This window comes from Molothrus ater, chromosome 33 (genome assembly GCF_012460135.2).
Source record: "Molothrus ater isolate BHLD 08-10-18 breed brown headed cowbird chromosome 33, BPBGC_Mater_1.1, whole genome shotgun sequence".
Classification (NCBI taxonomy): Eukaryota; Metazoa; Chordata; class Aves; order Passeriformes; family Icteridae; genus Molothrus; species Molothrus ater.
Genome location: NC_071660.1, coordinates 69,531 through 79,740, shown reverse-complemented (window position 1 = coordinate 79,740; position 10,210 = coordinate 69,531). Strand labels below are relative to the sequence as shown.

The following is a 10,210-nucleotide window of genomic DNA, read 5'->3' as shown; positions in this document are numbered from 1 at the left end:
TGGGGAGGGGGCGATGCTGATGGAGCCGGGGGGGGCTGCAGCTCCGGGGGAGCAGGGAAACCGTGGGGATCTGGTGCTGCTGCTCTTCCTCCTCCTCCTCCTCCTCCTCCTCCTCCTCCTCCTCCTCCTCCTCCTCCTCCTCCGCTCCCCCCGGGCCCAACCCCCACCCTTTCTCCCCCTCCCTTTGCCCAAATCCGTCCCATCGCCCCCCCCCAAACCCCTCCCCATCGCCCCCCAATAAACGGCCCCGGGGCCAACTGGGAAGCTTTATTGGGAGCACTGGGAGCAGGCACTGGGCGGGGGCAGAGCGCCAGCGGGGCTGGGGGGGACACGGGACCCCCCCCAAAATCAGCGGAGCGGGGACGGAGCGGGGGGTCCCGGCCGGGCCCGAGCCCACGGGGAGGGGCTGCGGCCGCCGCCGGCTCAGGAGCTCTGTGGGCAGAGAAAAGGGGGTGACACCGGGCTGGGGGCCCCGGCGGGAGCGCACACGGTCCGCCACGGCCGGGACGCCACCCCCGGCACCCGCCCTGACCTTCTTGCGCACGTAGAAGCCGAGCCCCAGCGCCAGGAAGACGAAGCCCAAGACGAAGCCCCCGATGCCCGTCAGCATCTTGTTGCGGGCGGCGTCCGGCGGCATCTCTGGGGGGTCCGCAGGGCTCAGCGCCCCCAAAACCTCTCACGGACACCCCCAGCCCCTCCCAGCGCCCTCTCTGTGGCCCCCAGCCCAGCCAGGACCCCCTGAAACCTCCCCCCGATCCCTTTTTGTCCTGGCCAGGAGCCACCAAAGCCCCTCCCGTCCCTCTGAGGATCCCACAGCCCCCTCCCAGTTGCCCCCAGCGCCCCAGGAGCCCCAAAGCCTCTCGCAGTCCCTTGGCAGCCCCAGCAGGACTCAGCCAGAGCCCTCCCAGTCTGTGCCCAGCACAACCGAGCTCATGGCGAGCCCTGCTTTGCCATCGCCGATCTCCTTCCAGCCCCTCCGGGCTCACTGCGATCCCTCCCAGTCACACCCAGCGCCCCCAAACTCCCTCCCAGTCACACCCAGCGCCCCCAAACTCCCTCCCAGTGCCCACCAGGACCCCCCAACCCCATCCCACCCTCCCCAGCATCCCCCAAACCCCTTCCCAGCCCTTGCCCAGCCCCCAGGGCCTCTCCCAGTCCCAGCCCGGCTCTCTCCAGCTCCCTCCCAGTGGCTCCCAGCACAGCCCAGTGGCTCTGCCAGCGCCCCCAGGGGCTCCCCCGTACCCCAGTGCCGGCTCAGGGGCTGCTCCAGGCTGACGTGCTCCACCTGGCAGCTGTAGGTGAGCCCGCGCCGGGGCGGGGTTTCCAGCAACACCAGCAGCTGGTAGGTCCAGTCCCCGTTGGGGACCACGTCGGTGGCCACCACGTGCTCCGAGAGCTCCTGCTGGCCCTGGAACCACCTCACCTGGATGGCAGCAGGGTAGAAATCTATCACGGAGCAGAGCAGGCGGCCGGGGCCGGGCTGGGAGCTCGAGGGGGGCACCAGCGAGATGGACACGATGGGGGGCACTGGGGGAGAGAGAGAGAGCGGGGACACACTGGGATCAGCTGGGGGGCACTGGGAGAGAGAGGGGAGGGCTGGGCTGGGGAGGGACTGGGAATGGACTGGGAGGGCTGGGAGTGAAGTGCGTGGCACTGGGAGGCCGAGTCCAGCGCGGGGCACTGGCCGCTGCGGGTCTGCCTGGCAACAGATGAGTCATTGAAATTATGCGATCTCATTGGTTGCGAAGCGTCAGCTTCACGCGTCGCTGAAATGAACGCGCGGGGGGGACCTGGGATAGACTGGGAGAGACTGGGGGAGACAGGAAGCCCCTGGGATGGGCACAAGGAGGGCTGAGCATCCGGGGTCATTCCCTGGGAGGTTTTGAGGGGCTCCAGGCTCATTGGCAGGCCAGGGCCCGAGGGCACACGGTCTGCCCCGCGCTCACCTCTGCGCTCCACGCCGAACGGGCGGAACACTTCGTAGTTGTGCCGGCAGTAGGTGTCCACCGCAGTCCGTGCGCGCTCCAGTAGATCTGGCAGGCCATTTCTGTACCGGGCCTGTTTCTCCCCATAGGGGGTGAACCCCACGTAGTGCCCCACATCGCTGTCGAACATGAAGTACTGCAGCCGGTTGTACATTTGCCTCTCCACGAACCTCACCTTCTCCGTGCCGTTAATGAAATGACACTCGGACGTAGATAGGAGCTGGAACACCCCTGTGAGTGCAGGACACAGCTCAGTGGTGCCCCCCCAGCATCCCCCAGCAGCACCCCCAGAGCTCCGGGGGCCACCCCGGATCCCCACTCCGCACCCCCTGTGCCCCACGGCCGACACAGGACCCTCCTGCCCGCGCTGCCGCTTCCTCTTTGCCGCCCTTTCCCCATTTCCCCTTCCACATCCTCTCCCCTCCCACCTCCATCCTCTCCTGATACGATTTTGGAGGTCCCATTTCCCCCATTTTGCCTATTTTCCACTCTTTAAAAAAATCCCCTAATCCCCAGCCCCCTCGGGCTCGGTTTTGGGGTCCCCACCATCTCCCACCCCTCCCTCCCCTCCCCCCACCCCTCAGCCCCTCCCGCTCTCCCTTTGGGGGGTCCCCTCCTCCTCCCCCTCCATTCCGGGCTCCCCCCTTCGCCCCCTTTTCCCCCTACTCCCCCCCTGTCCCAGCGCCTCCCGCCCCCCGCTCACCCGAGAGCTCCGCGCCCGCAGCCGGGGGGGCTCCCAGCACCACCAGTGCCACCAGTAGGGCCCCAGCTGCCGCCCCTAGCCCCATGGGCAGCGACCTCCACCCCAAACCAACCGCGCTCAACTGGGAGAGCCAGCCCGAGCAGCGCGGGGTCATGAGGGACGCGCTCCCTGATTGGTCGGGCGTGGTTTTTGGCCGCGCTTTCATTGGTTGTGGGGTTTTTTTGGCTCGCTTTCATTGGCCGAAGTGATTTTTGCGCTCTCTAATTGGCCGGTTTCTTTGGGAGCCCGATTTCCAGAGGCTCTACCCAGCACCTGAGGCGTCATTTCCGCTCCTTTTTCTGATTGGTCGGAATTTCTTAGGGAGCTCAATTTTTGAACGCTCCACCCGGCAACAGGTGACGCGACATACACCCCGCTCTCCCATTGGCTGAGCGCTTTTTGGAGTGCTTCTCGCCGTTCCCAGTCCCCCCAGTTGGGATCCGCGTTCCTGGCAGCAGCACCGACCCTTCCCGGTGTGCCCGGAGCGCAATGGACGGAGCGCAGAGCCTCCCCCGGCTGCTGCCGCTGCTGGCCCTGACCCTGACCCCAATTCTGGGGGTCCAAAGTGGGGTTTGGGGGGGTCCCGTATTTGGGATTCGCTGGAATATTTTTTTAATTTTGGAAATTAAGGGGCTAAAGGAATCCATCTCAAATTTTTGGGGGGGCTTTTGGGGATTTTTTGTGACTTTTTGTGGATATTTTTGATTTTATGGGGTTTTTTTTTCAGGAATTTTCCCCCCTTTTTCGTCATTTTGGGGTGTTGGCTGTGGTCGAATTCTCCTTTTTCCAGGATTTTAGGTGTCTGGATGTTCCTAAATCCCCTTTTCCCGGGATTTTTGGAGATTCCCAGAAGCACCAGCGGCTGATAGGTCCAGTCCCCGTTGGGGACCACGTCGGTGGCCACCACGTGCTCCGAGAGCTCCTGCTGGCCCTGGAACCACCTCACCTGGATGGCAGCAGGGTAGAAATCCATCACAGAGCAGAGCAGGCGGCCGGGGCCCGGCTGGGAGCTCGAGGGGGGCACCAGCGAGATGGACACGCTGGGGGGCACTGGGAGAGAGAGAGAGAGAGAGAGCGGGGACACACTGGGATCAGCTGGGGGGCACTGGGAGAGAGAGGGGAGGGCTGGGCTGGGCTGGGGAGGGTCTGGGAATGGACTGGGATGGACTGGAAGGGCGGGCTGTGCTGGGCCGGCCAATCAGAGCTGCTCATTTCACATTTAACCCCGATTTTCTGGGACTGAGCTTGTTCAGGATTTTCTGTTCAGATCCCTTTGTCCCACTCCACTTTAGAAACAAAATTTTATTAACAAGAAAGCAAAGAAATTATTAACCCTTATTAAATTATATTATAAAATTATATACATTTTAACTATATGGACGTTTTAATAAATTTCACTAAAGTTTTATTAAAATTTAAAATTATTCGTTATTTTAAATCATTTAAAGACCCCTAACATGGGCTGAGCTCCCCCTCCCCACTCACTGTGGGATGTGGGTGTGAGACTCTGCCCGAAGTTTCCCTCATGTGCCTAACGATCGTCATTGGGGACCACTGAAGAAAAGCCCCCCACATCCGCAATCTCTGACCCTGTAGGAGAAAGGTCCACGCCGAGGGCCCCGAGACCTGAGAGTGTTGCTGTGCTGTTGTTCCCTGGTGTGTTTGCTGTGCTACAGTGAGCCCAATGAAAAGAAGAAGGGGGCATTGTGAAAAATTCTGGAATTTTTCCCCCCCTCTGCCTGGCTGGACTTCTCCTGAATTTCTGGGTGGTCCCCCAGAGAGGACCCTCACTCGTTTATAGTCACTGTGACAGACAGAGATGTGAGAAGCCTCCATCAATAACTGAGACATGAAACCCCCATGTGAAAAGACCCCTCTCACTTTTTCCAGGGATTGGGACTGAAACCCCCAACCCGGGGGGGTGTGGGGGAGGCAAGCTGGCCAAAGTGAGATGGATGTTGCAGGGGTGAGCAGTAGACCAGAAGACAATGGCTCTCGCCCACTGCTGAACATGGACTGTGTGCACCCTTCCCCAAATACCATTTTTCCCCCTGAAAATACAATAGACTGCCGTTGATTCGGTTTCAAGATTCATCCCCTTCCCCCATCAGAACAGAGGATAATTAGAGTTGGGATGAGCTGCACCCCTGAGATCTCCCCAGATGTGACCTGGTGAGCTCCATGGGCTGGACATTGAAGGACTTTGCTGTTCGATGTTTGGTACCTATAAACCTTTCTTTTCTCTCCCTCCCTCTTCTCCTTATTTTTCCCTTTTTCCCCAATTCTTCCCCAACGCATTTCACTGTGGTTGTTTCAATAAAGGTGCATTTGTTTTGATTATCACTGCAAACCCCCCATGCCATGTCGGGTTTTGCACTCTCAGATCCCCCATCAGGAAAACCATCCATGAGGAGGGATCGTGACAGAAACACAATTTTATTATCAAGGGGTCAAGGGAATTATTAAGCACTATTAAAATTATTTTTAAATGATATAAATGTAAAATATAGAGATGTTTTCATATATTAAAATAAAATTTTATTAAAATTAAAAAGTATTAGTTATTTTAAAGTAATTAGAGATTCTTAACCAGGGCTGAGCTCCCTCTCCCCGCTCACTGCGGGATGTGGGGAGGGGGCGATGCTGACAGGGCCAGGAGGGGCTGCAGCTCCGGCGGGGCGGGGAAACCGTGGGGATCTGGTGCTGCTGCTCTTCCTCCTCCTACTCCTCCTCCTCCTCCCGCTCCCCCCGGGCCCAGCCCCCACCCTTTGTCCCCCTCCCTTTGCCCAAATCCGTCCCATCACCGCCCCCCCCCCCAAATCCCTCCCCATCGCCCTCCAATAAACGGCCCCGGGGCCAACTGGGAAGCTTTATTGGGAGCACTGGGAGCAGGCACTGGGCGGGGGCAGAGCGCCAGCGGGGCTGGGGGGGACACGGGACCCCCCCAAAATCAGCGGAGCGGGGACGGAGCGGGGGGTCCCGGCCGTGCCCGAGCCCACGGGGAGGGGCTGCGGCCGCCGCCGGCTCAGGAGCTCTGTGGGCAGAGAAAAGGGGGTGACACCGGGCTGGGGGCCCCGGCGGGAGTGCACACGCTCCGCCACGGCCGGGACGCCACCCCCGGCACCCGCCCTGACCTTCTTGCGCACGTAGAAGCCGAGCCCCAGCGCCAGGAAGACGAAGCCCAAGACGAAGCCCCCGATGCCCGTCAGCATCTTGCTGCGGGCGGCGTCCGGCGGCATCTCTGGGGGATCCGCAGGGCTCAGCACTCCCAAAACCTCTCACGGACACCCCCAGCCCCTCCCAGCGCCCTCCCTGTGGCCCCCAGCCCAGCCAGGAGCCCCTGAAACCTCCCCCCGATCCCTTTTTGTCCTGGTCAGGAGCCACCAAAGCCCCTCCTGCCCCTCTGAGGATCCCACAGCCCCCTCCCAGTTGCCCCCAGCACCCCAGGAGCCCCAAAGCCTCTCGCAGTCCCTTGGCAGCCCAAGCAGGACTCAGCCAGAGCCCTCCCAGTCTGTGCCCAGCACAACCGAGCTCATGGCGAGCCCCGCTTTGCCATGGCCGATCTCCTTCCAGCCCCTCCGGGCTCACTGCGATCCCTCCCAGTCACACCCAGCAACTCCAAACTCCCTCACAGTCACATCCAGCGCCCCCAAACTCCCTCCCAGTGCCCACCAGGACCCCCCAACCCCATCCCACCCTCCCCAGCATCCCCCAAACCCCTTCCCAGCCCTTGCCCAGCCCCCAGGGCCTCTCCCAGTCCCAGCCCGGCTCTCTCCAGCTCCCTCCCAGTGGCTCCCAGCACAGCCCAGTGGCTCTGCCAGCGCCCCCAGGGGCTCCCCCGTACCCCAGTGCCGGCTCAGGGGCTGCTCCAGGCTGACGTGCTCCACCTGGCAGCTGTAGGTGAGCCCGCGCCGGGGCGGGGTTTCCAGCAGCACCAGCAGCTGGTAGGTCCAGTCCCCGTTGGTGACACCGCCCTGGTCCAGGGTGTTCTGGGGGTGATTGGTGAAGCCCTCTAGGTCCGCGTGCAGGCACTCTGGGGTCACGTCCGGCACCTCACAGCAATCGATCTTCAGTGTTGCAGTGTGATGTCATTTCCTGTTTCACCTATCCCAACCCCCCAGGTGTGCCAGTCTCTCCTTTCCCCTCCCCCTTTGCCCTCCTGCTGAGAGATGTCCATCAATCTTAACATTCCAGCAAGGGCGTCGTGCAGTTGGCAGAAGTTCAAAAGATGCCCCTCAGGTCCGGCCTCATTGGCCTGTCCAAGTGTCTTTATCCCTTGAGCCTTCCCCTCCTCCCACCTGGTTGGTCCTCACCTGTCCCTTCCCCTCCCCCTGTCCCCGGGCTTAAAAGGAGACAGGACCATGCGGTCGGGATTCGATTGGGAGCTGTTACCACATTCAGAGGTCTGTCATCCTGGAATAAAACTCTGGATTAAAACTCTATGATACAATCCTCTCCTTTCTCTTCACCGTCCCCTGAACCTTTTCCATCAGAGGTAAACTGAGTTCCTGCTATGCCTGGGTTTGTTCTGAGTGCCCAGCTGCAGCATCCAGCCGGCCAAATGTGTCTCTGAGGTGAAACATCACAGCTGCTGCCTTTGGCCCAGCAGCAAGGGTCAGACGGGGCCAGGCACGTCCCACCCAGAAATATTTGGATTAATATTCCATACTTCAGCATGGATGTGGTGGCTGCCACCTCATTCAGGGCGGTCACCACGGTGACCAGTGACTCTAGCAGGGATGGGAACAGCCGAGGAGGGGACAGGGGAGGTGTCAGGGACCTGGTGGCACTTGTGACATCCTGCGGTGGCAGCTGTGCCCTCCCAGGGTCCCCTTTGTCTCCTCCCTAGAGGTCTGTGCTGTCCCCTCTGCCCCTTTGTCACCCCCTCATCCCCTCTGCCACCGCGGGCAGGGCCAGCAGCAGGTGACCGTCCTCAGCCACCGCCAGGCACACTGTGGGGACATGGGGACACCGCACAGGTGGCACCAGGGACATGGCAGTGCCACCAGCCCAGTGCCACCAGTTCAATCCCAGTGGCACCAGTTCCATCCCAGCATCCCTGTGCCACTGCCACCAGCCCTGTCCCAGTGTCCCCAGTTCCATCCCAGTGCCACCAGCCCAGTGCCACCAGTTCAATCCCAGTGGCACCAGTTCCATCCCAGCATCCCTGTGCCACTGCCACCAGCCCTGTCCCGGTGTCCCCAGTTCCATCCCAGTGCCACCAGTCCAGTGTCCCCAGGGCTGCCTTACTGTCACCACCCCAGTGTACCCAGTTCAATCCCAGTGCCACCGGTTCTGTTCCACTGTCACCACCCCAGTGTCCCCAGGGCTGTCCCAGTGACACCAACCCAGTGTCATTATTCTAAGTGCCACCAACCCGCTGTCCCCAATTCCATTCCAGTGTCACCAACCCAGTGCCACCAGTTCTGTCCCTCTGTCACCACCCGAGTGCCACCAGCCCACTGTCAACAACCCAGTGCCAGTCCAGTGTCCCCAGTCCTGTCCTAGTGCCAACATCCCAGTGTCCCCAGTTCCATCCCAGTGCCACTGCCCCATTGTCCCCAGACCAATGTCACCATCCCAGTGTCACCAGTCCCATCCCAGTGTCCCCCATCCTGTCCCAGTGTCCCCATCCCAGTGTTCCCAGTTGTGTCCCAGTAATCCCAGTTCCATCACAGTACTCCCAGTTCCATCTCAGTGTCTCCAGTCCTGTCCCATTGCCACCAGCCCAGTGTCACAAGTTGCATCCCAGTGCTCCCAGTTCTATCGCAGTGCCACCAGTTCTGTCCCACTGTCACCACTGAGTACCATCGTGTGGAGAGCTTTGTGGACAGCTGGCCAGCTGAGAAAGGTCACGTCGACATAATAGCGTTGGTTAAGTTAGAAGGAGGCAAGTCTAGGATTCAGCAGTCAGTGTCCAACCACTGACAAGGACATTGTGCCCTTGGTGCAACAACTGGAAAGAGGAGAGGATCTCATGCCAACAATATGAGGATAGTTTCAGCAGAATAACCACAAGAATGTAGAAGTAGTAACAAAATAACCATAAGAATATAGAAGTAGACGTAGTTGGCCAATAAGTAATTAACGAATAATGAACTCAGCTTTGCAATATGTATAAGCCTCATTAACACCAATATAAATATGTGTGAACTATCAATAAAGTTGGAGACTTGCTGATCACTCATATTGTGCACTGCATTTCTTCTGCCCATCCAACCAATGGCGACCCCGACGTGATACCGGCAACGGCAACCACAGTGGATCGGTGTAGGAGTTTGGGTCCTGTCGCAGCAAGGACGGCGAATAAGCACCGCTGAAAAAGGGAAGGTGCCGCATCCTGGGTGACCTCAATGGAGAGCTCAGCTGATACGTGCTGCCAAGACCTTGTAGGGCTGCAACAGCGCTGACGTTCTTAAAATGGATAGAGAAAGGCAAGCAGCATATGATTTATTTACTAGCTTTTTACAAAAGCGTCAGATTAAGGGTATAGATTTGCAGAAAGAGCTTCCTGGGTTGTTAGCTTATGTGTGATAGGCAAGGGATAGGCGTTCAGAAGATTTCGGGCTGTGACAGAAAATTACAGGAATCCTTCTGCCCCCTCTCCCCATAGATAAGGATCACCCTTGGAATGTAGCCAAACATTTAGCCCCCCTAACCTATGCATGCCAGTAACTTTCCACTCCATACTAACCCTAGAAAGTATAGCCAAACCCCTGTCTGACATAGAGAAACCCCTTAGTCCATAAATACCCTTGAGACCCCTCAATAAACGCCTTTAACCGTCCACCACATTGGTGTCAGCGTCCGTTATTGGCCACGAGGGATCCCAAGGAGGAGATCGCCGTGCTGGACTCCGAAACCAGGTCATCGCGGCCTTCACAAGAAGGCAACATAGTGGTGCCGAAACCCGGGACGACGACATGTCCGGGCGACGGGGATACTCCTGGCCAGGGGACAGCGTCCACAGCGCTGGAACGACTGTGGCGAAGCAGGGGGATGCCTCGAGACACGCGATTCATATGGAAGCGATAGCAAAGGTCGTAAGTTCGATACATATGCAATGGGGAATCAAATGTGAGCTCAGGAATTTTAATCTCGCTTTAACGAGACTCCTCGAGCTTGGGGTCATTGACCGACCCATAGATATATTGCATTCTGAGGCGTGGAAGAAATGCACTGTCGCATTAGCAGAGGACACAAAAGCCACGGGCAGCAGCAAAAGCCTGAAAGCGTGGGGAAGGCAGAAGCAGCCCTACGCAAAGCATTAGAAGAACGGGAGACGTGGAACGCTGCGCGTTCCCGTCTGTTAATCACGCCACAGCTGGGGGAGGGCGCGATGGCACGAACCCCTCCTGGTGGCGACCCGATTGAAAGCGGGGAGACGCGGGGGCTGGGCACACCCTATCCCTCCCCGAGCCCAGAGCCCCCAGAGCCCCCGGGGGACCCCCTGACCCTTTCGGGGGACCCGCCAGGGCCCAGA

General features: G+C 59.4%; 2 protein-coding genes across 2 annotated transcripts; both read right to left on the bottom strand.

Annotated features, from left to right (window-relative positions):
* Positions 1 to 252: 252 nt before the first annotated feature.
* Positions 253 to 2,799, bottom strand: LOC118700964 (class II histocompatibility antigen, B-L beta chain-like). The gene is made up of 5 exons (XM_036405558.2): positions 2,689 to 2,799; positions 1,947 to 2,216; positions 1,243 to 1,527; positions 533 to 639; positions 253 to 432 (listed from the first exon to the last, which is right to left on the bottom strand). The coding sequence occupies exons 1-5, from the start codon at positions 2,771 to 2,773 to the stop codon at positions 424 to 426; spliced, it is 756 nt and encodes a 251-aa protein (XP_036261451.1). The 5' UTR covers positions 2,774 to 2,799; the 3' UTR covers positions 253 to 423.
* Positions 2,800 to 5,582: 2,783 nt separating this feature from the next.
* LOC118700957 (class II histocompatibility antigen, B-L beta chain-like) lies at positions 5,583 to 9,066 on the bottom strand. The gene is made up of 4 exons (XM_036405548.1): positions 8,971 to 9,066; positions 6,572 to 6,794; positions 5,862 to 5,968; positions 5,583 to 5,761 (listed from the first exon to the last, which is right to left on the bottom strand). Exons 1-4 carry the CDS (start codon positions 9,064 to 9,066, stop codon positions 5,753 to 5,755), a joined length of 435 nt encoding a protein of 144 aa, XP_036261441.1. The 3' UTR covers positions 5,583 to 5,752.
* Between the last annotated feature and the right edge of the window lie 1,144 nt (positions 9,067 to 10,210).

What these genes read in the sequence shown, in the direction of transcription:
- LOC118700964 (XM_036405558.2), bottom strand. Translation starts at nt 2,773, where the DNA reads ATGGGGCTAGGGGCGGCAGCTGGGGCCCTACTGGTGGCACTGGTGGTG. An exon ending in TGCGGGCGCGGAGCTCTCGG is followed by an intron (nt 2,217 to 2,688) that starts GTGAGCGGGGGG and finishes CTGCACTCACAG; the next exon opens with GGGTGTTCCAGCTCCTATCT. An exon ending in GCCCCTGAGCCGGCACTGGG is followed by an intron (nt 640 to 1,242) that starts GTACGGGGGAGC and finishes CGGACCCCCCAG; the next exon opens with AGATGCCGCCGGACGCCGCC.
- LOC118700957 (XM_036405548.1), bottom strand. Translation starts at nt 9,066, where the DNA reads ATGCGGCACCTTCCCTTTTTCAGCGGTGCTTATTCGCCGTCCTTGCTG. An exon ending in CACTGTGGTTGCCGTTGCCG is followed by an intron (nt 6,795 to 8,970) that starts GTATCACGTCGG and finishes GCAACACTGAAG; the next exon opens with ATCGATTGCTGTGAGGTGCC. An exon ending in GCCCCTGAGCCGGCACTGGG is followed by an intron (nt 5,969 to 6,571) that starts GTACGGGGGAGC and finishes CGGATCCCCCAG; the next exon opens with AGATGCCGCCGGACGCCGCC.